At 44.0% G+C, this 23,206-nt stretch overlaps 1 protein-coding gene across 4 annotated transcripts in view; it reads left to right on the plus strand.

The window, feature by feature from the left end:
• Positions 1-23,206, plus strand: part of LIMS1 (LIM zinc finger domain containing 1) — a 76,572-nt gene that overhangs the window by 27,971 nt on the left and 25,395 nt on the right. Inside the window, exon 1 of one of the 4 annotated variants that reach the window (XM_064439654.1) lies at positions 5,389-5,411. The exons of 2 other annotated variants lie outside the window; for them this stretch is intronic. Coding sequence is in view for 1 of the 2 variants with exons in the window: in XM_009503241.2 (XP_009501536.2) it covers positions 13,345-13,451 (107 nt within the window). In the remaining variant the exon portion in view is untranslated. Of the gene's footprint in view, positions 1-5,388; positions 5,412-13,329; positions 13,452-23,206 lie in introns of those variants that run through there. One more of the 4 variants, XM_009503241.2, reaches the window with a different exon arrangement.

The raw sequence follows: 23,206 nt of genomic DNA on the forward strand, positions 1-23,206 counted from the left end.
GGGGTTAGGATCTGGTCCGTGTCGCTTTGGACTCCACAGATGAAATTATAGAAGTAACCAGGACCATGGGCAGAGTCAAAGTAGATGTCTTTGGGTTTCTAAAAAAAACTGGGAAGTGGTGTTTATAGGTTTTGGGACGAATTGCACTATGTAACTGCTAAACAATAGAAATGCCGCTTTCGCGTCTTCCAGCAGTACGCTAGCAGAAGGGTCAAGTCTTTCTTGATTCTTTATTCCTAAGCATGTTAGAGGAGAGGAAGCTTTTGACAGCTCTCAACATCAAATACTTCCTCTGATCAGCTTCTGTGACTCTGGTCCCACGGCGTGGTAGGTGTGTCCCTGCGGTCTGCTCCTGCTCCCCTCAGCCTGCAGATGCCACTGGGCCCAGGAGGACGCTCAGCGAGGAGAGCGGGTCTAGCCATGGAGCTGGTGTTTCCCATTGCTACTTGGTGAGAGGCCTTCAGCCAAGCAGTGCAGCTCATCGCAGAGCATGGATCACCTAGTCCAACCCCTCTCCTGCAGTGAGCAGGGACATCTTCAACTAGGTCAGGTTGCTCAGAGCCCCGTCCAGCCTGACCTTGAATGTTTCCAGGGATGGGGCATCTACCGCCTCTCTGGGCAGCCTGTGCCAGTGTTTCACCACCCTCATTGTGAAAATTTCTGTCTTATTTCAACAGCTGGGATTTTAACTTTTTGCCTGAACCTGAGTTGGGTTGCTTTGGAGGTCCAGCTTTGATTTACAGTGATTTTGCTGCTAGCCTTTGGTGACCTCAGGTTAGCTGCTTTGAATGGCAGCCTTGACGACACTGAAAGGAAGGACTGCAAGGGGAACCCCAAGGGCTTTTCTATTTTTCCCCCTTTTTCTTTTGAACAGGCTGCGCCTTTCCAATTTGCAGGGATTGTGGGCAGGGCGGCAGGCAGGGCTCAGCCTGGCAGGGGTGCGGTGGGTGGGCAGGCGGCCACAGCACTTTTCGGGAGGGGTGGTGTGAGGAGGCTTCTGCTCACCCCTGCTCATCTCCCTTGGGCGGATCGCAGCTCTCTGGCTCCAGCAGCTGGTGGGAGCGTGGCGGCGTGAGGCCGGCTTCCCGGCATGGGTCCTGGGCACAGCCCGCATGTCCACGGGCAGCTGCATGCAAGGACTCCTCCTGTAGTCTGGTGCTCTCAGGCTGTCGGCCAGGGATCGCTTTGAGCATGTCAGCTGCAAAAGGTGGTGGAAGTGTTTTGTGTGAAGAAGGAAAGTGAGGGAGATGAGAAGTGGTGTTTCAGATCTGTGGCCGATCTCTCTGCACCACAGCATGAGTCAAGGGTGTTAACTGGTATTCGCAGAGGGAAGCACGCAGCTCACATGCAGATGACTTCTGAAATGTATGAGAGCCACCTTCTAATCACAAGTGCTTTACTGATTCCGATTAACTGGGAGGCATGATTGCGAACCTTGAGAGGGCTGGGATCACGAAGTCCTGAAGAGACAATGAAGACAGTTCACAAAGTTTCCCTCCATTCAAGTGCACCTGTGGCTATGGCTGCTGTCCCCCGCCCCGCTCCCCTCCCTCCTCCCCAGCCTGCAGCATTACCTGCTGCTGCAAACCTGGTGGGAGGGGACGTGTCTGCCAGTCCTGTGCCGGTTGTCTCAGCACAGGACACCCACGATGAGGGAACGTCTCACTTTTGCTGAAATGGAGAGATACTTCTTCCATCTTGATCCCTTGTGCTGGGTATGGCGCTCACTCGTCCTTTGCGCCAGCTGCATTCACTAACCCACCCCCAAAACCTAGTCTTCTGTTGGTTTGGCAGGCTGCGTCATCTCTGAGAGGGCTCTTGTGAGAGCAAGACATGATCTAAAGGAGGGTGCTGCTCCTTGTGGCTGGGGTGGAGGTGAGGGGAGGAAGGAGAGTGGTGGCGGAGGAAGGAAGAGCAGCGGAAGGAGAGAAAAAGAACTACACTTTGCCCTTTCCGTGGTGGTGAGCTCCTATATCAGCTTAGTCATCTTGTGTGTATACCCTCAGCAAACTGGAACAGCTGGGGCATGAGTACATGCTTCCTTCTGCTTATTTTGCTCCGGGAACCGTGATCTCACAGGGTGGTGGGGCAGACAGCTGCAGGGTGTGACTGTCTGGCTTCTCGGCCAGCTCCTGGTAATGTGGGCACCTCAAATATCTCCTTGCAGAGGGTTACCCAAGCTGTCCAAGTCAGGAAGGAGGACACAGACCTGGCCAGGAGCTGTAGAGCATTAAGCATCCTGGCACAGCCCTGGGGATCTGTCTCCACCCATGTGCTGCTGTTCTGGTTTGTGCTGACCTGCTAGAGGAGCAAAGAAAGATAACTATGGGAAATGTGGGTCTGAAGCAATGGTTCCCCACTGTGGTCAACCTTTGCTTGACAACACCTGTCTAACTTCATGCCTAGCTTAGGTCCAGGCCCTTTCCTCTACCTTGGGAGCTTCATGATCACCACTGTGCCATGGCTACTGCTCCATCTTCTGCTGGTGCTGGAAGCCCTGGTTCCAGGAGCAAGCTGATGGGCTTGTGGCTGGCCCGTGTGACTTTTTCTAGAGATATTTTTGTGGCTCAGCGCTGTGCTTCCCCTAACACCCACCCCAGGTGACCACAAACAAGATCTGACAGCACTTATGAGCATGGATGGTCTCTGTGGGGCTGGCCTTGTCCTGCTCTCCTTGGACGTAATTTTGTTCACAAGTTTTCTTTTAGTGCAGCTGTTCTGGAAAAAAGGTTGGTGATACAATAGTCAACTACCACAAAGTGAGCAAAACTGAAAAACATTGTTTAGCCAGGCCAAACTGGTTAATAAATGACTGAAATGTGCTTTAAAAACTGTTAATCAAAGAGTTAATGCTTGTTTTCCTAGTTCCCTTTTAACAGATGCTTATTGGCATTCTCCTTGAAGTCTTGCAGCCTTTGCAGTCATCATGAATCAACAAGTTGTCCTTGCCTTTCTATAAAAGTGGAACTGCCAGTGTATGAGCAATATATGAAATAACATGCATCAAAATACCAAGCAAGGCCTCTCTTTTATTCTGTATGGCAACTGGTTTACTCTGATTTTCTTCATCCTCAGGAACAAACTGCTCTTACCTTGACATTTGCCATGTTATTTTGAGAGAAAAAGCAGTAGTGCATTCTTTCTCCTGGGTTAGTAACTGCCCAGTGATAAGTTTAATACAAGTTTGCTGCTGGTTTGTACTTGAAGGGCCTTCACAGGAAGAGATAAGAAGTTCAAATGAGGAAGCACTATACGGTGGTATGGGAAACAGCAGCTTGGAAAGATAACCTACATTGTGAATTTGTCCACAGAAAAGGGTTAGTGATAATGTTAAGTGGTCTGAAGACAGAAATAGAAGGAGTAAGAAGCAGGATGTAGAGAGACGTAGTGGAGAAGGGAAAGCAAAATGAGGCTCTGTGGGTACGGCATAGCATTATTTGGTGCATATGGTGAAAGCAGGTAGGAAGGATTAATGAGATGCATGTGCGTTGTCTGCCAAAAATCTTGCAAGAAGGCAAGGTACCAGACTTCATTAAGGTCCATTGAATATTGCAGGTAAATACACTACAGTGCGCTAAGTACAGTTATAAATATCTGAATAGAGAAGATTTCTGCATTGCCTTTGGGGTCACTGTCAAATGCCAGCACAAGTGCCATGTCTGAAAGCAGCACATCAGTTTCTCCGTTAAATGCTGCTGTACATCTGGGGCTGGCCCTACTCATTTTCACAGCTTGGGAGCATGGAGGGCAAGTAGTCATGTTTTTACATGATGCATTTGCTTTTAAATTATGTCTGTCCATAAACATACAAATCAATAAATACCCTTCTGAGTGACCAAGAAAAAAAAAATCAATTTTTTTGAATTCCTTTATAACCTCTACAAGCATACTTTGCAATCCCTATTGTCAATAAGTGGTAAAATAGTTTTAGGAGAGTTAGGTATTTGTGATCAGAAAATAGTAAACCTTTAAGAATTGTTTGGCTTGCTCTGCCCAAGCCACTACTTACATAGAAGAAAGCTGCCTTTAAATGGATTGCATGGTATATGAAAACTGCATTTTCATATTTTTTTCTCTGTAGCCGGTAGCAGGCGAAAAGGCATGTTGTTAAGAGTGTGCAGTGGAAAATGCTGGTGCGTAGATTTGCACTTGTAGGTGGCCTGGAGCCATACTGTGGTACAAGCAGAGCTGGGAACAAGTTCTGCCTGGAGGCACGTCCTGCGTGTTCCTTGCAGAGGTCAGGTTGTAGCTTCATTTCTCTGTCCTCATCACTGGTGGTGAGCAAGTTTTAGGCTCCACTTGATACAGCTCTGATTGTGTAGCAAGTGGTGGGGGAACAGTGTTGATCTTAAGGGTATCGCTGCTTTAACCTGCAAAGGGTTGCCTGGGGCCTTTGAAGGGGCATGCAAGGGATCCAGACTGCTTCAGGAAAACTGAGTTTGAGCCTTTGTCCACACAAGAGAGATGCAGCTCAACTCTTGTTCGGGCATGCAGGTTCATCATCCTGAAGTACCCTAGGAGGTGGTAGTTATCTTCTGTTCCCAGTTAGTCCTTGCCCTGTGCTGAGGTTGCCAGACATGGCAGTGGTCTTCCAGGAGTTGGAGAGTGAAACTGGCTGCCTTCGTCTCAGAACAGAAAATTAGAGGGTATTCCTCCTTCCTCAGCAGGTGGGAGGGTGGGGAGAGAGGGTCTTCTACCTCCCTTTGGCATTGACAGAGGTGCTTGCTGTGGGGTAGGGTGGCTTTGTGTGGCTGTTCACTGCTCACCAGTGACTCCAGGGGTTGCTCTTGCCAGGTAGGGTCCTGGGACCCTGTCGCACTCCTTGAGATATCTGGGGTTATGTGCACAGGAAGGTGCCTGTGCCTTTTCTCTTTGTCCCCAGAAAAACTGTGTAAAAAGCCACAAGTTAGGGTGTACCTCTGGAGGGACTGAAGATGCCACAGTCATCTTCAGTCCCCAGAATATCAGGAAATTTCTAAGGTGAGAACATCTCGGTGGTCCCAAGAAGTGGATCTAGAGCTGTTGGTTCTTCCCTCTCTAGGTTTTTATATTTTTGTCATTTAAAAAATACCGATGGTATCACTGAAGCTATACCCTTTCCTATGGGGTGGAGTATTTGCTTCCTTCTCTCCTTGGTGGTTTTGGGATGGAGAATTGGTGCAACACAATTTGCGGAGCCGAACTGTGAACTTCAATGGGTTTGTCCTCTTCTTTACAGTGTCAGTTTTTTACAGGGTGAAAGAAGGAAGTGGTTTGCTAAGTCACTTTTTTTTTTTTTTTTTTTTAATTTTATCACAACTACCAGTAATAACCACGGGGAAAACATGCGAACAGTGACTATTCATTGTAAAGCTATATATGGGAAAGGCTGCTCAGTGTGAACCTGCTGCCAGCGAGGCTACACCCTGCCAGTAAGTGTGCGCCCGGTCGCTTGGGCTGAGGGTCTGGCTGTCGCATCTGCCTGAGTGCGCGTTAGGCTGCTCTCCGAGCAGCCAGCCTGGCAGCGAATTTTATGTCTTTTAGTCCTCTGCGGGGAAATTTTTATGAGCAGGAGCCACGCATGGGAATGGTGATAAATGGAGTTGGGAAGAGGACAGATCATAGTTTAGCTTTCTGGGTTTTATTACTACTAAAAGCAAGCGGCACTGGTAACAGAGCTTTGAGCAAAGTCCTTCGTCGTTCTTGGAATGTGTAGAGGTGTCCTGGTATTTGCGGTAGTTTTTTATCCGTTCCATGTCTGGGGTGTTTTTAGGGAGGCTATTTTGTCCCCACCCAGAACAGAGGATTCGTGGTTGCTTTGAAGATACTTTGTCGCTGATGGGTGTTCTTGAGTAATGGGGTAATCGGCAGTGGCTGAGGAAGAGGAGACTGCGACGGAGTAATTGAACCTGAAGGTGTAATTCCAGTGGAAGGAATAGCTCTGTACCACCTGTTACAGAAATTGTATTGCTTCTGGTACAATTTGAGGAAGTCTTTATGTTCAGAAGTCAGTCACTTTTCCAGTGAAGCAAACTTTTTAGGGGAGGGCAGCTATGCTTTTTTGGGTTAAGGCAAAAGTTCTAATTGAAGAATCTTAAGTGTGTTTTTCATGTGTTTTAAAATATTATGAAAAATCCATGTGAGATTGTATTTTTATTTTTTGTGCTGAATCCAAAAGTAATTTTTGCAGCATTAAGGGGAGGGGGGTGATGATTCCATTTTACATTATTCTGACTTTTCAGGATGAATCAGTTTCATTTCTTTTACACTGTGAATTTCTTAGTATGGATTTTTCTACATGCATACAGATTACAAGTTTTAATAACTTTGAAACAAAAATGTATATACTTAAAAATTAAGATTTTTTTTTTGAGTGGCTGCAAATTACACCTTGCCTGTGTTTCTTGTTTACTTGTATTCAGCTTTATTTTTGTAGACACAAGCTACTTTATATATTCCGCTTTAGAGAGTATGTTAGTTCTTATACTAGAAACCATCATACTACTAATCTCTGACCTTTTAAAGGTGATAATCTCTAGGGTACCACTGCTTTCTACGTTTCTTGGAAATGCTGGTCAGAGTATAGGACTACTTTTCGGTATATCTGGTCTCCTGTGCTATCTCAATTATTTCCTCTGTGCCCCCACTGCCTCCCCCACTTTCCTTTGTAATGTGTTTCCCCTGCCTTGTTTTTTGGGCAGCAGGGACTGTGTGAGGTGGCTGTATGGTATGTTCACAGATGTACAGCCAGGATCACTGCTGCTTCTGGGCTGCTAAATTGACCATCCCTCGCCATTCAGCTCATCGATCTTCTTGCAACCAGCGGCATTCAAAGGCTCCAGTACCCTCTCGGGAGTAAGGGGTGGGTTGTCCTTCTAACAGCCCAGCACTTGCAGCCATAAAGTAATGTCACCGACTGCTTTGGCAGTCATATTTCGTTGTGTGCCATGAGGTGGTGGGACCTTAAAGCATGTGGGTGTTGTTAGGGTCACCAGCACCTCTTGCATCCTTCTCAAGGGGAATGTGCCATCTTCTCTCCTTGGCAGTTTAATTTAATTTCATTGTAAAGAACACAAAACCTGGATGAGAGGCTTTTCTTTCTCTACTTGTAATGTAGCGTTAGTCATGTGAAAATTATTTGCAAGATGGAAAACAAAGGGGCCAGGAGAATAGTTGCTGGGCAGTCAGCAGAGGAAGCAGTTTATAGGCTGCTGTGTTTTTGTTCACATTTATTTAACCCTGCTAAGTGGTGTTTTGGAGAAAAATGAAGACTTCTTAATACTCCCATTCCTCCAGTGAAAGGGTAAAGTTGGTCTGGGGCCTGTTTTGAGATCTCCCACTAGCTCTCCAGCAAAACCAGGTCTCAGCGGTTGCCCATCTGGAACGGCTCGGTCAGCCTTTCTGCAGCCCCGGAAGGGCTTGCTGGCTTTCGGGGCATAAACCCAGCCGTCAGAGCAGGTAATTCCCCAGGGGATCTGGGGCAGCAGCTCTCTGTGCACTTTCCTTCATTTGCCACCCATTTTCAGGTTCTGCTTCTGTCTTTGGTTTTTGGGGTTTTTTTGGTTTTTTTTTTTTTTTGGAGGCTTCCTCAGTCTTTTGTAGCATCTACTGGGGAACTTTTCATCACCCAGTAAGCTAGCTGGCATGAGGGGCTTTTTACCCCTGGTGAAAAAAGCCATTTCCAAAGGCTTTTTTATCCCATTTCAGTAGACTAATGTAAATATTCTGGATATATCTACAGTAGTAGGGTGCAAGAAGATGTCAACTTGTTCAAAGATAATACTTTTCAGTCTTGTTTTTCAGACTTAGGATCTTCATGCATCATAAACAAAGTGCTTAAATGTAAAAAGTATATTTCTGACTGAGTTTGAAAATCTCTTTCGGGAAGAGGCTTTTGATTCCAAGACAGTAAAAATTATTCTGAAGGGTAGGTCCCGTATCTAGAAACACAGATTGGGAATTGCTTGTGTTTTTCCACACGTTATGAAGGTTAATCTAAACTTTGAATCTGCTAGCTTTAAACACTCCCTTCCCTCATCTTTTTGGTGTGGGTTTTTTTCTTTTCTCTTTTTTAAGTTGTTTATCCCATGGAGTTCAGGGTCCATATGAGTAACTGTACCCATCTTAAAGCTTTAACTGCTTGCCAGCTTGTTTATCACTCTTTTTTAAAAACAGGCTTATGTACAAATGGCAGGACAAAACTTACTCATGCTGTGTTGCCTAGTTTCTTCTTTGCACACCTATTCATGCATTGATCATCCACTGGTTAAGAGCATAAATTTCTAGCTATAATGCTAGATATCTTCATCTGCATCTTCAGCTGCTGGTCTGTCATTTGTCTCTGCTCTTGGTTTGGACCCGGTCTGAGTTATTGATCTGTACCTCCCTCTGGCTGTAGAGTGAAATACTGGCACTGAGAAATAAGACAGCATTTTCCCAGTAGAGGGAGGTATTGTAAAGCTCAGCCAACGTAGGATTCCACTTGCTGGAGAAAAATGTGCCTTTTGCCTTTTTTTCCCCCCCTGAATTTTAGGAATTCATGGGGCAGCATGTGCAGACATCTTGGAGGAGGCAGCAAAAAGACCTTGCTCTGTGATCGGTTAGACAGAAGAAGATTTTCCCGTGCTTGCTTTTTTATTTTTTTATTATTATTGGAATAGAATAGGTGGAATGAGAGCAGAGACCTCTGCCTTGCCTCACTGAAACCACGTGGGCCACCTGCGGTGGAGGTGGAGATGCCTTTGGTACCCTCAGGGTGAGGAGGGACCCCCATGCTCACTGCAGCAGCCCCCCTGCCTTCCCTCTGCCCCCTCAAATCCCAAAGGACTTTGGTAGGTTGAGCGTGTTGCTGCTCTGAAGGGTGTTGAGGACACCATCATGTAGTTTTTTACTTTACGTTATATGGCAGGGACGTGCATCCATAGAATAGGTTTAAAAAAAACAGCAACAACTGTTAAATTGCAGCAAACATGCTTGGTCAGCTGGAACGTGGACATAAATCCATAGCACTGATTTGCAGTGTCCTCGTCAATAGTTCAAGTGCCTCAGTACTTAGCCTAATCTGCAGATTAAATATGCATGCTTCAGGATTGATTGATTGCTAAGTGGAACAGGGCAGGAAACATCAAAACAGATGTTGGAGTCACATTAGACAAGGAAGGAAACATGTAATTAGTTAATTATTTAGCTCCTTGAATCAACAGTTTAGACTCCCGTGAAGCTTTGAAATATTTTTTTCAAGGTTTGTGTCCTTAGATTTGTGGCTTGATTTCTGTCTGCTCATTTCCTTTTATCAGCTTGTGCCCTAGCAGGAATCCAAAGTGCGGTACACTGTTCCTTGACACCCAAACCCATTGCCTCAGCCGCCTAATTCAGAGAGGCATAAAGCTTCATTTGCAGTCAGCACATCAGCTCCGTGCTTCAGGGGTTCTTGCAAAACTGCTGGAAGGGTTATTGCCACCTTCCTTTGCTTGCTCCAGCGAGTCCCCTGCATTCCTGCTGATGTACAAGCCTTTTCCTTGGCTTAAAAAAGTGTTTTCTTTCCAGACCTTGCAAGAAATAGCAGAAAACTGACGCTTTTGGACACGTTCCTCTTGAGACTCATCCCAGTGATAAGCTGGGCGAGCGATGGGGAATGGAGAAACGTGATCCCCCACTGCAGCCACCTTTTAACTGTGTGCACGCTACAGGCACTCCTATACTCTTGTTATAACGTTCTTCTGATTATTTTTTTGACTGTTTATGCTGCCCTGAAAACAGCTTTTTCTATTTCTTTGAAAATCTTCAACTATATTTAATTGAAGTTTGGTGGTTTCTTTAAAGTTAAAAAACAAAACAAAACAAGAATATGCCACTGGACTGGAAAAAAAGATCAATCACATTGATAAAGGTTTCTCTGTGTTGAACGTGAGAGCTAAAACTTTGTCCGTTCTGGTTTCGGTAGTTAATGTGCATTCTTTGTGACTACAGACTCATGAAGAAATGTACTGAATTTGAAGAACTTGGTGTTTTTTGCTGTTCCTAAATTCAATGTCATGGTTTCCAGCATCATGGATTACTGTTCACGTCCCTTTGAACACAGTGAAAAGTAACCAGACGTAACCTGTCTGTCTTAAAAGATTTTGAAATTGCAAAATTCTGCTGAGTACCTACAGTCAGCAGAACAAGGCTATTTTCACAGAAATTTGAAAGAGAGCACTTCAGACCTGGTATATCAAGATAAATGCTGTGTAGCACTACAATGAAAACTCAAGCACGAGCCTTGTCCCACAAAATAAAAAGTTGTTTATTTCTTGGGACGAATGAAGGACTGCATAGTTTCTGTCTAGGTTCCACCTTTTGCTGCTTGGACATAGGTGAATATTTTCCTCTAATAAAATACTGATAATACCATGCTTATCTGTCAGATTGCAGTAGCAGTGTTAGCTTTCTCTGGGGGCGGGAAGAAGGTCGGTTGCATGAGTGAAGAGGCACACACTGGAAAATGAAGAGTGAACCTTCAAAGTACAGGACGTAAAAGAAGGCTGCATGTTACCGGTAATAAGAAAAGCCATGGTAACTTGGCTGGTCCTCAAAAATCCTGACGGAATGTGAAAGGTCCAAGTGGCCCCGTCCCACGCGGGAAGAATGTAATCTCTCAAAAAAGGAATTATAAACAGCAGATAGGGGCTGGAAGGTAACGGGGTGTGGGGAGCAGGAGGCACTCACTGGGGAAGTTCTTCTTCCTGCAGAGCGAGGTCCGTCCGAATTGCTTTCTGGCAACCTTTAAGTGAGTTAGTGGAGAAATATCAGTTGCATTCTCCAACATCTCTCCCAAAAATGCCCTTACAACATGTATTTGATACTCAGAACCTAAGGTTTGGCTGCTTGAGTAATTTCAGATTTGAAACCTCATCTCTCATAAGGCTTAGTGGAAAATCCCACGGAGCAGAAAAGGAGTCCGTTTTGGATTCCTTCTTGTAGAAAGCTTTTAGCTTGTCCTCAAGTCATCCAAGAAAGTCTTTTCTAAATCGGCTTAGACCCCTGTTGCAGTTTGCTGAAGAAGCCTGTGAAATAATGATGCGGTGGAGCTGACTCCCAGGTCTATTCTAAAAAAGTAGTCATCTTGCCCTCCTTTTATACTGAGGTGGATTTGACCCTTACAGCAAACAACTCATTTTTGTGTCTGGACTTCTTGTATTCCTCCAACTTACGTGCTCTGTCTGATGGCGTTGATTTTATGTGTTAATAATAGCAGTTCGGTGCAGTTCTGGTTTCCAAGTACATCTTAGCAAAAGCTGGTGACCCATGGGCTGTCCAAGCACAGCAGCTGTTCATGCGGGTAAACGTCTATTTTAATGCTGTGTACTTCACACAATGCAACTGGCAGCAAAGTGGGTGAAGGGTGGTCCTTTAATTTTTGATAGGCTTGTGTCATGATTAATACAAAAGTATTCAGTATACACTGAAGGGACGGCTGCTGTAGTGAATAAAAATTTATGAACAAATTTGTAGGTAATAGTTCAATTTCATGAGTTTACAAAGAGCTTTTTCAGACAAAAAAAAATAGACTCTTTATTAACTTTTAAGAATATTATTATTATCTAAAATTGATTGTTTGGACAAAGATAAATCATTGGTACACTGATATTTAAAGCACAGTAAAAATGGTTGGTAATGTATAAAAGCTGCTGTGCCATGAGCATCTGTCATCTGCTCGTAACAGCATTAACTTTTCATTGAATCGCTGATTGACTGACTGCGGGGAATTGGCATTTAATTATGTTTAAGCATATCCTACTGTGTATTGAGAAACAATTTTAAATATTTCATTTGAAACTGGAATGCAGCATGTTTAGGCAAATGTCGTGACTGTTCTCTCTCTTATTTTCTGAGGACAGGAGCTCAGATGTATAGGTCTTGTTGATGTTTCAGTGTGTGCAACCTTCGAGCATCATATAAATCACTTTGAATTTCTCCAACCATTATCTATTTGGCACGTTATGTGATTACTTTTCCAAAATAATTTCTCCATTTTCCATTCCATTCCATATTTTTCCATTCTGTGATGTTTTATAATGTATGTTGATGCCATTCCGGAGTGAAGCACATTGATAGTATTGTATAAAAACACTCTGCTTCTGTTCAGTCTGGTAATCCTGACAAAACTGGTGTCATGTGATGTACCCAGTGTTACATATGTTATGCTTTTCTCCATTAAAAGAATTTAAAAATACTGTTATATGCATTCTGCTAAAAAATAAACACTTTAATAATGAACTACAAAATTCATACCACCTAGGACTTATTTCTTATCCTAGTCAAAATAGTCCTTGCAAATTGTTCAGTTTCTTGGCTTTTATTAAACACAAGTTCATAAACACACACACACACACAGAGTCAACATAGAAGTAAAAACTCTGAATTAAGTTTTTGTTTATATATGCCAAGGATAATGTCAAAGAAGTTTAAAAATCTTTTCAAAAAGTGTTTTGTTTTTTTTTTTTTGAAACGGCCTTTCAAGCTCAAGGGTTTTATTACCAAACGAGATGAGACACAGAGCTTGCAAATCCCTGCTAGTCACCTTCCTGTTTTACAGGAAACCTTAAGCACTTTCATTCCTGTTTTACAATTACAACGGACACTCCATCACTGCAAAATGTGACAAACAGTTACGGTGTTTGTGTTTTGGTAGCTGAGAGTAGGAAGAAAAAAAAACCATCGTGGTTTTCTCCTCCTTCTCAAGATGTGTGGAAAAGTGCTATTGTGCTTCCAAAAGAGTATTTTAATGTTGGTTAGTGCTGGTTTGCTGCACACATAGCTGCATTAGTCTCCCTCTAAGTGTTGGCTCACGTCCTCGAGTAACTCTGAATTTTCATAGCACTAATGACTTTCTCTTTGTCATAAATTATAGCAGGAAAGAGTTAACAGGTCATTGCAGCCCTGGAGAATTTTAGCTAATTGCAGCGGGCGCTGGGAGAGCCCCGTGATTTGCACCGTGCACCGCAGGGTCGCTCCCGTCGTCGGGGCAGCGAGAGTTTGAAGAAAGCCAGAGGGAAGCCGGTGAGCTTGTCACAGACATCCCCTAGGTGTGATCAAGTGATAAAGGAAATGTGGTGCCCTTCGGGAGGGTGTGTACCTATGAGAAACAGGAAGCCGAGCAGCGGCCGCCTGCCTGCCCTGCCTGCAGAGGTTGGTAGCTCGGGCGAGCGCAGGTGTGCCGACACGCCGCCGAGCCTCTTCTCTCCAGGCATCTTGGCAGGCACGCTCCTCGGCGGCAACATCTGGAAGAGGCAGCGAGGGGAGAAACCCAACCCAAAGCCAAAACATCATCCCCCCCCCAAAAAAAAAAAACCAACCAAAAACCAACCCTCTAGGTAGAGAAATATGACGGCCTTGCAGCTGAAAGAGTTGTCACATTCAGGTCTGTACAGGAGGAGACGGGATCGCCCTGATAGCGTGAGACTGCCCGGGTCACAGGAAGAGAAGCTGAGGTGAGTGCGAATTGACGGGCACGGCCGGCGCGCCGAGCCCTTTTCGGCAGCCTGCTTGCTTTGGTGATTTCAGCAGACAAAATGCAAACACGGCTCTGGAAAGTCATTGCAAAACACATGCATCGAGAAGCGGTCCTAAAGCGCTACAAAAAAAACAAACCTGAAGGAGGGATAACAGGAGCCATATGGTGACTTTGTGGGTTTTGGCAATGGTGTGACTCCTTTCCCCAGCTCTGGGAAGGGCAAATGTTAGATGGTGGTTGCTTCTGGATCCCTTCTGACAGCCAGCACTTTCAAGTAAATAACTTTCTGCAGCGTGACAACTTTGCTCGGTCTGGTTTGAAGTCAGTTTTGGGCCACCCGGGTGCTGTGGGTTGTGCTGCCTCTCCGGGGTCTTGGCGCAGCCCCTCCGCCGGGCTGGTTTTGCTGCGGAGGGGCTGGGGTGGCTGCTGGGCTCCGGCTTTCTTCATGGGGGGCTCTTTGTTGTGGAAAGGGCTTTAGACAAAAGAATGCAGCAGGACCACTTAGCCTGACCTTGCTGAGGAAGGGTGACCAAAAATCAGAAAGCCATTTAAGGTCCAGGGTCATCTTCCTGATGCGAGGTGCCTTTTGAAGGAGTAACAGCAGATTTTCAAAAAAACTCCGTTTGGAGTAGGGAGATTAAAGAATTGTTTGTAACCTGAGTAAGCGCAGACACACACACACAAAAAATTAAAAATGCAAAGGTTTTTTTCTAAGTGTGCTTGGCGTGAAAGCAATCTGTTCCCACTTCAGGCTCCTCAGAAGAGGATCCTTGTGTAAACCCTAACAAAAGCCTCAGTGGAGAGGAAGTACTTCCTATCTCCTAATGCCTGTTCCCTCGTATTTTTAGATTATTTTTCATTGTTGGTGGTTGTGCATCGGATTGAAGTGCTATGTAATTTAAAGGGTTTTTGTTACTGCGCTTTTGTTACCTCAGTTAGCAATTTCAGAAGGACGGGTATTCAGATTTGGGGGATTTATCCTGTTGTGATAACTAAGCACCTTAATTAAAAATTGTTGTGGCAAAATGTATGATTGTAACCTACTGAGATTATTTGCCATGAGATATCAGAAATATCAGATCAGGTCTAGCAATATGTTAACTTGCATATGTCTATTTATAGTGTTAATTCTGAATTGATTCCCTAGATGGATTTCTAATAGCATTAGCAGTATATATTATGTTCATATGACTATGGATGGATGAATAATCAGAATTAGAGCAAGGGATGTGCAGAGATTATTGACTTTTTTTGTTTAGTTTCCTTTATGTAAAACCAGCAATGAGGAAGAATAGATCTTGTTACAGAAGAGAAAGCTGCTTTTTAAAGCATACACATAAATGTAAGTGCTAGCTCTCTACAGTTCTGTTGCTGTTTCTTTTATTTGTATGCATGTCCAAGATGGGAACAAGATGCTTTTTGGGCTGGTCAGGGGGAAGGAGTTGTCTGCACCAGTATAATTCTAGGTGTTTTGATCCTTTCCTAAGCCTCTTCCAGTTAAAGACAAGAAATATGTGAAATGGCGCTGAGGCTTGAGAAATAAAATTCAAGTGGAGGAAATAGCAAGTTGGCTGGCTTATGAATCACCTCAGGGCAGCGTATTGGAGATACAAGAAAGTGAATAGAGCGTGGTCTGATGATGCTTCTAGAGCAGGGAGACAACCCTTACCTAAAGACAGAGCTGCTCTTATATTTGCTAATCACTTAAGCCAGTTCTTACTCAAACTAAACCCTGCTCCTTCCTAACCCATTTTGTGATATTTCAATGCGTTGCTAGGCAGCCTTATTTGTCATTTTTACTGCATTCTCTGTGACAAAAGGCTATGGCACTGTAAATACAAACTAATGACACAACAAGAGGGCAAAGAGCAATTGGTCGCGAAAAGTTCTTTAGCTTTATAAAACTGGAAACCTCTAGCTTTTTTCATGTGCTTTCCCCGGCGACACGTAGATGCCTGTCCTTAGCAAATGCTTTAAGAGTATCTAGAGTCCACAAGAAAGACGAGGTTTTTTTCATGTCTGCTAAATATAGCTTGCCATCCTACATGGCTTTGCAATGCCCTTCTGTAGCTTCTCTCTCCAGTTCTTTGTTCTAGTGCCTTTATATTTCATTTTACATACATATTAATCCACATATGTTAAATAATCTCAACCCTCAAGGAACAGTTCACTGAAAGCTGCTTTCTTGGTTCAAGTACTGTGTTTTTCTAATCCTGGGCCAATATGTACTTGAGATGCCAATGTCCTCAGGGTATCCTTTGAAAATTTCTGCATTTAAAAAAAACCAACAAAACACAACAACAAAGAAAATCACCCTTTGTTAAAGTCATACATGGTATCTACCAGTTTTCATTTTACAGCCTTTTACACCTTATCCCAGTATAGGGTTTCTTTCTCCTGCCCTTTTTGAGATCTGTGTCTCCTTTGGTAGCGGCTTGCTGGGATCGAGGCTGGGGTGCTCCTCTGGCGAGGCACAAAACAGCAGTAAGTAACCCAGTGGGCAGCCGTTCACACCCCTTCGCCTTGGCTGCAAGGTGTCTTGGCCCGCCTCCACGCTACTGCTGCAAGCACCACTGTAATTGTAGCTCCTGGGTCTGGCCATCACGGCAGGAGCCGGATGCTGCTCAGTAGGATGGGGCCATCTGTTCCCCCAAACTGTGGTGGAGATCCAGCCAAGTGTTGGCGGTGTCAGTGCTGCTAAGCGGCTCGGGGGGGCTTGGTGCCAAAATTCTGCCTTTGCTCTTTTCCTGGGAACGTCAGCCTCATTTGTACCTAAAACGCCTGAGATGAATAACAGTGAAGCAATGTGCTGGAACTCCTAAACATGCACAGAGCATATATTTATCATATAATATATCACACATTTTATTTTCCAGGAACTGAAATTTCTTCATAGAATTATCTTTACAGTATAAAAATAATTTTGTATGTTGACAGAACTTAATAATAGGTCATGTGCTGTGGGACTCTGAGCTCCACAACAGGAAGGCGAGCTTTAGCTTCTGCATCTGTGTCCACTGATGTCACTTCAGCCAGAGGTTTCACCCCTGTCATTGTCTTACAGACCTGCTATTCAGTTTATGATGAGTCAGCCTCTACGCATATTTCCCTCAGTCTTTTGCAGGAAAGACTGTAGGAATATAGCTTGGCTCTTTCCATTAAGTTTCGTAGCTTGTCAGATTTCCATTTACAGTAGAAGCTCCTAAATAAATATTTAAATTTAACAGAGTCTCCCAACACCTCATGCTCTAGCAAGTAGGTGCCAGGTCCTCTTAAGGGGAACTCATCTCACGCAGCTGTGGCTATCTGCGGGCCTGATTCGCAAGCAGCAGAGTTGACTTTAGTGAATGGTTTTGCTCATTTTGCCCACCCAGTCACTGTGATTCCTCAGCCTAGTGCAGAGGGAGTTTGATGCTTTGCATCGCAGCCACTGCTCTGCTGCAGTTGACAGCTTGGTGCTCATTGCTAGGTCAAAATCTACCCCAGCTACCTCAGTGTTGCAGGTGGTACAGTGTGGGGGCTGAGCAACTGAGCTGTCCCGCCGGCAGCGGTGGGGACCTGAGGGGTCTGGGGAGGACTGCTAGAGTCCATCCAGCTGAAGAGAGTGAGGGCATTTCAAGGGAAGCCACCCATAGCCATAAATAGCAAGCCCTATGATCAGCTGAGATCAAGACTGGGATGGGCGGATAGGATTCATTCCTTGTTTTAGAAACCTATCCTAAGATGGAGAGAGTTGACCTCCCAAGGAGCCTCTCTCATCCCTTCCACCCCACCTCCTCCTGGCATAACCCATGCCCAGCTTATCCCAGTAGCTGCAGTGAGGTGAAGGGAGCCCCAGCCCTTGTCCTGACAGCACAGCACATCAATGGGGATGGGAAATTTGCCTTCTCTTTTTACCTCTCTCACTCCATCTATCACTTAACAAGCCTCATAACCTCTCTGGGAGCCTTTTTAATCTGCTATAGATGTTACTGGTGCTTTACTGACCTTGTACGGAACTGGAGCCTGCCCACCCCACATAAGAGGTGGTCTGGATAGCTCATCCTTTTCTTGAACGTGCACAGTACAAGAATGTGCTTGGTTTAGACCTCCACTGGAGTAGGGATGCTGAATGCAGTCCTCTCTTCCCCTGCTTGAACCAGGTTCACCAAAGGATAGACCTTAAGTACACAGGATAATCCCCAGGTGCAGCACTGAAAATGCAGGGGGCTGCCCAGGACCTTCACATCCCCTGCCTGCAACAGATACAACAGTCAGTGAACTAAATACAACCTGAGAAATCTGCTTTTCAGAACTGAGGGGAAGACTTGTTATTTTCCAGCTATATTGATTTGGTGGAAAAAAAAATGACATCTCTGATAAATCTTGTCTTGCCTTGTCTTTAGAAATGGCAAGTAAAAAGTTCTGACTGTATGCTATGCTGAGCTATTCTTTTTTGCATTTCTCATCAAACCGGATCCGAAGGAAATTGTGTGCATGCATTTATGATTAATCATTAGGAACACTTAATGGTAGCAGTATGCTTGCTATTTTTGTTCCTTCCCCTTCTCATCCCACTGCCTTTGTAAAAATAGGATGATTCTTCTAAAAATACAAGGTGCTGGGAAAAGCAGGGGCAATTATCTTTTTTTTTTTTTTTTGACAGTGACACTTCAAGTTAATTTGATGAAAGTGTTGTCCATAGGTCTCTTTTTAAGTCCATATGAGTTCAAATGTGATTAAAAATGTAAACAACTTCTGAAGAGGTTTGTCTCAAGTTTTTACCAAACAGTAAATTTTGGCATTTGCAACAAATAATCATTGGCAAGCTTCAGCTGGTGGCCGACAGTTACTCAGGCAGTTCACTGCTCTGTTCTCCTGTGTAGAAAGCACCGTAGATGTTTTCCACGTTAGTAGCTTTAAGGATTCTGCCTTCCCTTTGCATCTATGTGAGTGGGTGCAGGCAATCTTCTGCTGGGTCCGTTCAGGCTCCCGCCTGCCCCTGCGCACTGACTCCAGGCTGGAAGGCATGTGGATGTGCCCCAGAATTTCATGCACAAAGACTCCCTTGCAGATGAAATAGGAGACGTAAGCACATTCTTATGTCCCACTGAGCCTTGGGGGGATAGGCTCTGCGGTGCAAAGCTCGTAGGTGAGCATTAAAAGAAACAAATGAATAAAATCCCCAAAACATCAGCAATGCGGTAGGGCTGAGTGCTTCCCTTTCCTTACAAGATACAGCATTCGGGAGTTGTGCGAGGTCACAAGTCTGCTGTAGCAGCCAGCCAAGGTGTGCAGCTGTTTCCGGCCGCACGTCCTCCCTGAAGACCTCCTGCTCTTCCTAGGAGGGAGAGAGGGTGCTGGCTGGGGAACCAGGCACCCTGTTGACCTTTCAGACACCTTAGGGTTCTGAGGGCAGGGGAGGGCAGAAAGAAAAGACCTGTCTGCACCTGGAAGAATTCTTAAATTTTATTTCCTCTGGTAACGTTTCTTTATAGCATCACAAATGTTAATATTTATATAGCTGCTTTCTGTAGGTAGATGTTTCACTTGCTCATGGTGCCAATGTCAGCAGGTAAAGCAGTAGTTATTCAGTACAGTGGTAAAAAAGGAGACTGATTTATTAAACCAGGAAGAGCTTGAAAATAAATGTTAAGCCACAAAAAAAATTACACTTCGTCATGTGTTGTGGTTAGAAACTCTGGTGGAATAGTAAAGACTTGGGACCTAGAAATACTCATTTGAATCAGATGCTTGGGAACACCTTGGCTCCTCTGCTAGCTGCTCTAATTGAAGAGAGGATTTGTCCATGTAAACCTAACACTGAATTATTATTATTATTATTATTAATAATAATAATAATAATAAGAGCAACTTTCAGCCAGCAAAAACATGCTTCATTGTTACATTTTAATATTGCGATACTTAGAATTTGTGTTGTGCCTTAGTTTGAGATATCCAAATGGCTAGAGGCTTTAGTTTTCATTAGTGCTGTACTTTTCATTGCTCTAGGGATTAAAATTACTCATGAGGTACACACCCTTTTTTCTTGCTTTCTCTCTTATCCCTTGTCTTTTGCACTGCGTAATAACTCCTGAGCAATTTTGTTTGACTCGCTCACCCTGACTATCACAATCCCGTGACTCCAAATGACCAGAGGTAGCTGCTTGCGTAACAGAAACCCAAGCAATTACGACTGTTACTTGAACACTTGCCTCATTGTAATAATCTTTGATTTCAGTAAATTGTTAAACTTCAGTGATTATAGCAATTAGGCTTTTCATTGCTCTTTCTTACAGGACTAGCTGGCTAAAGATAAGCTGTAGGTTTCTTTTTTTTTTTGCTTTCTTTTTCATGTGTTTTGATAGTACCTCATCAGAGGTGTTCTCTACAGAAACTGTACTGTGATTGCTCGTTATTCTTCATTATAATTAAGCTCTCCGTTGAATGCGTGTGTCACACTGAAGTGAATTTACACACAGAAGTATTCTGCAGAGGAGAGAAGAACTAAATTATGTAAATGTCACCACTTAATAAAAATCACCAACTTGCAGGCACGGGGAGAGCAAGCTTAAAGGCTGTTATTTTTGGGTTCCCTTTCTGTTTATTTTGTTTTCCTGTGGTCTTGGAGCTGTTCTAGGAAATGCAAAACTAACAGACGTGGTGTCCTCGAGAGGACCATGGGCCTTTTACATGATGCTCTCCAGACATGGGAATGGGTCTGGCTTGCCAAGTGTGTTGCCTGTGACGGTGGAGGGAGTTGTAAGGAAAGAGCGGGCCTTTTATGGGATTTCCCTTGGTAGTAATCCCAGCTTGCTGCCAGCTGTGGCTCAGGAACTTCCTACGCAGTTGGTGACATTCAGCGTATTTCGTCTCAGTTAACTCCTCCGGTCTTGCCTCGCACCCAGGAATCTCAGGACGTTTCCCAAACATGAGTGGTGTTCTGAGTTTTCACGTGTATTATCTGATGCCGTCATGCACATGGCTGTGTGTTCATTTTTTCTTTGCTTGATTTGTCACAGCAGCTTTAGGCATTATTCAGTTTTTGTCTTTGTATCTGCCAGCTTTGTAGAAATTTCTGATTTTAGGTAGTGCCTGGTAACATTCTGAAATGATGTTTTCATATATAACGCTCTGTGAGCAGTGTTTTTGAATGACACTTCTCAGCTTTGCCAGCAGATTTTAAGACATCCTATGATGTGTCATTATGTATAAAGAAAATGAAGCTTCATGACCTTCTGGAACCATTTGTCCAACAAAAGAAATCTGGTTTATGAATTTGTGACATATTTCCCTGTAGCTTTTCTGCTTTTTCTATCTACTCTAATGGCCATGATGGAGCTAGAAGAAAATTAATTAAAAACTGTTAGCTATTAGCCTCCAAAGAAGTGACATATTGGCAGACACAGCTGGCAATACCTGGCAGCATTTCTCAGCTGTGCCTTTTTAAAAAAGACTGAAAAGATTCAAGCTGTTCAAGGAAGGAATGAACGGGCGAAGGTGAAGCGGATGGGAAATGGCATTTGTCTTTTCCAGCATGTTAAATTTGTACATGCCACGCTCTTCATAGATCATAAAGTTCTTGATCCCAAGTTGAGTCTACCTTTTGAACTCTGTTTCTATGCAGCTATTGGAAAAATGTTACCCACTCGAAGTCATGACTCAAAACTGCCCTGGCTAGTCCCTTTCTTGTTCTGCTATGGAAAATTTGCATTGAAAGCTGTTTGTCTCGCTTGATGTTCGGCTTTTCAGTTATTGTTTTGTACGTTTCTCCTTGCCGACTCCAGAAACTGAAGCATACACTCTATTTCAGATATATTTTTAAAAGCTGCTCCTTTTAGATATATATTTGTATTATTATTTTTTAAAGGACATAGTAGCAGTGGAGCTTTGGGATAGGATAGCTCCATGAGTTACCAGGTTGCAGGTCATGAATTTTGCCTGAAGTATACAAGTAATTGCTTGGTTTTAAACGACATTCCTTTCTAAAGCTAATCTTCAAATTATACCCACTTCTCCGTGGTATGTTGCAAAGGGGAAGGAGTTTTGGTGGGGCTCAAACCTCTCTGATACAAAGCACAAAACCCCTTGGCTGCACCTTCAGATAATCCCAGAAATATGCTGTTGCAAGGGGTGACTTCTACATCTTCCCATGCAAGTGGTAAAATATATATTGTAACCATTCACTCCTGCTTTACTCATTCAGGATTAGGCAATTGTTGGGGTGGAAAATGTTACTTTAAAAAGTTCTTGCAGTAGTTACCAAAGCCTTCGGTTTGGAAAATGCATGGAAGTCTTGCTTTGCAGTAACTGCTACTGAAATTCATTCATGCTTACTTGAAAGTTCTGCTACTAGTATTGAAGAGCTAATAAATACAAAGTACAAGGTGAAGGTCTTCAGTTTGTGTTACCCAAAATGTTAAGACCATCATAATGAAGTATGAAAGCAATGCTGTTTTGTATTAGCTTTATTTGTCAGTACATTACTTGTGCTTGACTCCTAGGAAAATAAATAGCTTCTGGTTATTCTCTTTGGCTGAATATTGGGGCCATTATTTAATTCTGCAATGTTGACTGCAGATGGCTCAGCTATCTGCCATCCTCTGCTGGTTTTAAAGCTTCGTGATGCTGCAGCGAATGTGGGAAGAAAAAAATGTGAAACCAAAACTCAGTGACTAATAATTACAATTTAAGATGTGTGTGAGAGAGGAACAACAGCTGAGGCGATGTTTTCTTTCCCACATTCTACCTTCTGCCCAAACCAGGTTAATTCAGGCAATGAAAACCTTTGCACTTCCTCATATAGAATATAAAAACAAACTTAACGAGGGTGAAAGTATTTAGAGACACTATGCTGCTGGAGGTGTAGATAGAAAGTAATATTTGAGAGGAGACGCATAGAAGTGACGTGCTGGTCAGTAAAGCTGAAGGTCAGTCCTCAGCGTGGTGTCTCCAGTGGAGACGTTACTATAATAAGGAGGTTGCTGCGAGCTGCGAAGCCTGGTGTTGCTTTTATCTCTGCCCTACAAGGAACTGCGTGGATGTACTGGAAGTCCCTCCTGGTAGCCGGGGTGTTATGTTGAGTCATGGTATTAATTATAGTTCCTGAATGAGCTGCTCAGGTCGTGGTGTTTGGCTTACGAAAATGCTGGTTCCAGCTGGCATGGGCAGATGGCTAAGGCAGAAGCAAAGGCAAGCTCTTGCCTTTACCCTAAAGATTCGGTGAAGGATTTTTGGTGGATTTCAGTGACAAGTGACATGAACTGAATATTGGCGCTAAGAAACTGTTATTCTGAAGAGAAATGTGGTAGTGCAGCATTTTAGAATCATAGAGTCATTTAGGTTGTAAAAGACCTTTAAGATCATTGAGCCCAACTGTAAACTTAACACTGCCAAGTCACAGTAAACCATGTCCCTAAGCGCCACATCTACATGTCTTTTAAATATGTCTAGGGATGGTGACTCAATCACTTCCCTGGGCAGCCTGTTCCAATCCCTGACAACCCTTTTGGTGAAAGAATTATTCCTAATATCCAATCGAAACCTCCTCTGGCACAATTTGAGGCCATTTCCCCTCATCCTATCACTTGTTACTAGGGAAAAGAGACCGACCCCTACCTCGCTACAACCTCCTTTCAGGCAGTTGTAGAGAGCGATAAGGTCTCCCCTCAGCCTCCTCTTCTCCAGGCTAAACAACCCCAGCTCCCTCAGCCGCTCCTCATAAGACCTGCTCTCCAGACCCTTCACCAGCTT

The sequence above is a fragment of the Phalacrocorax carbo genome, chromosome 1, assembly GCF_963921805.1.
Source record: "Phalacrocorax carbo chromosome 1, bPhaCar2.1, whole genome shotgun sequence".
NCBI lineage: Eukaryota > Metazoa > Chordata > Aves > Suliformes > Phalacrocoracidae > Phalacrocorax > Phalacrocorax carbo.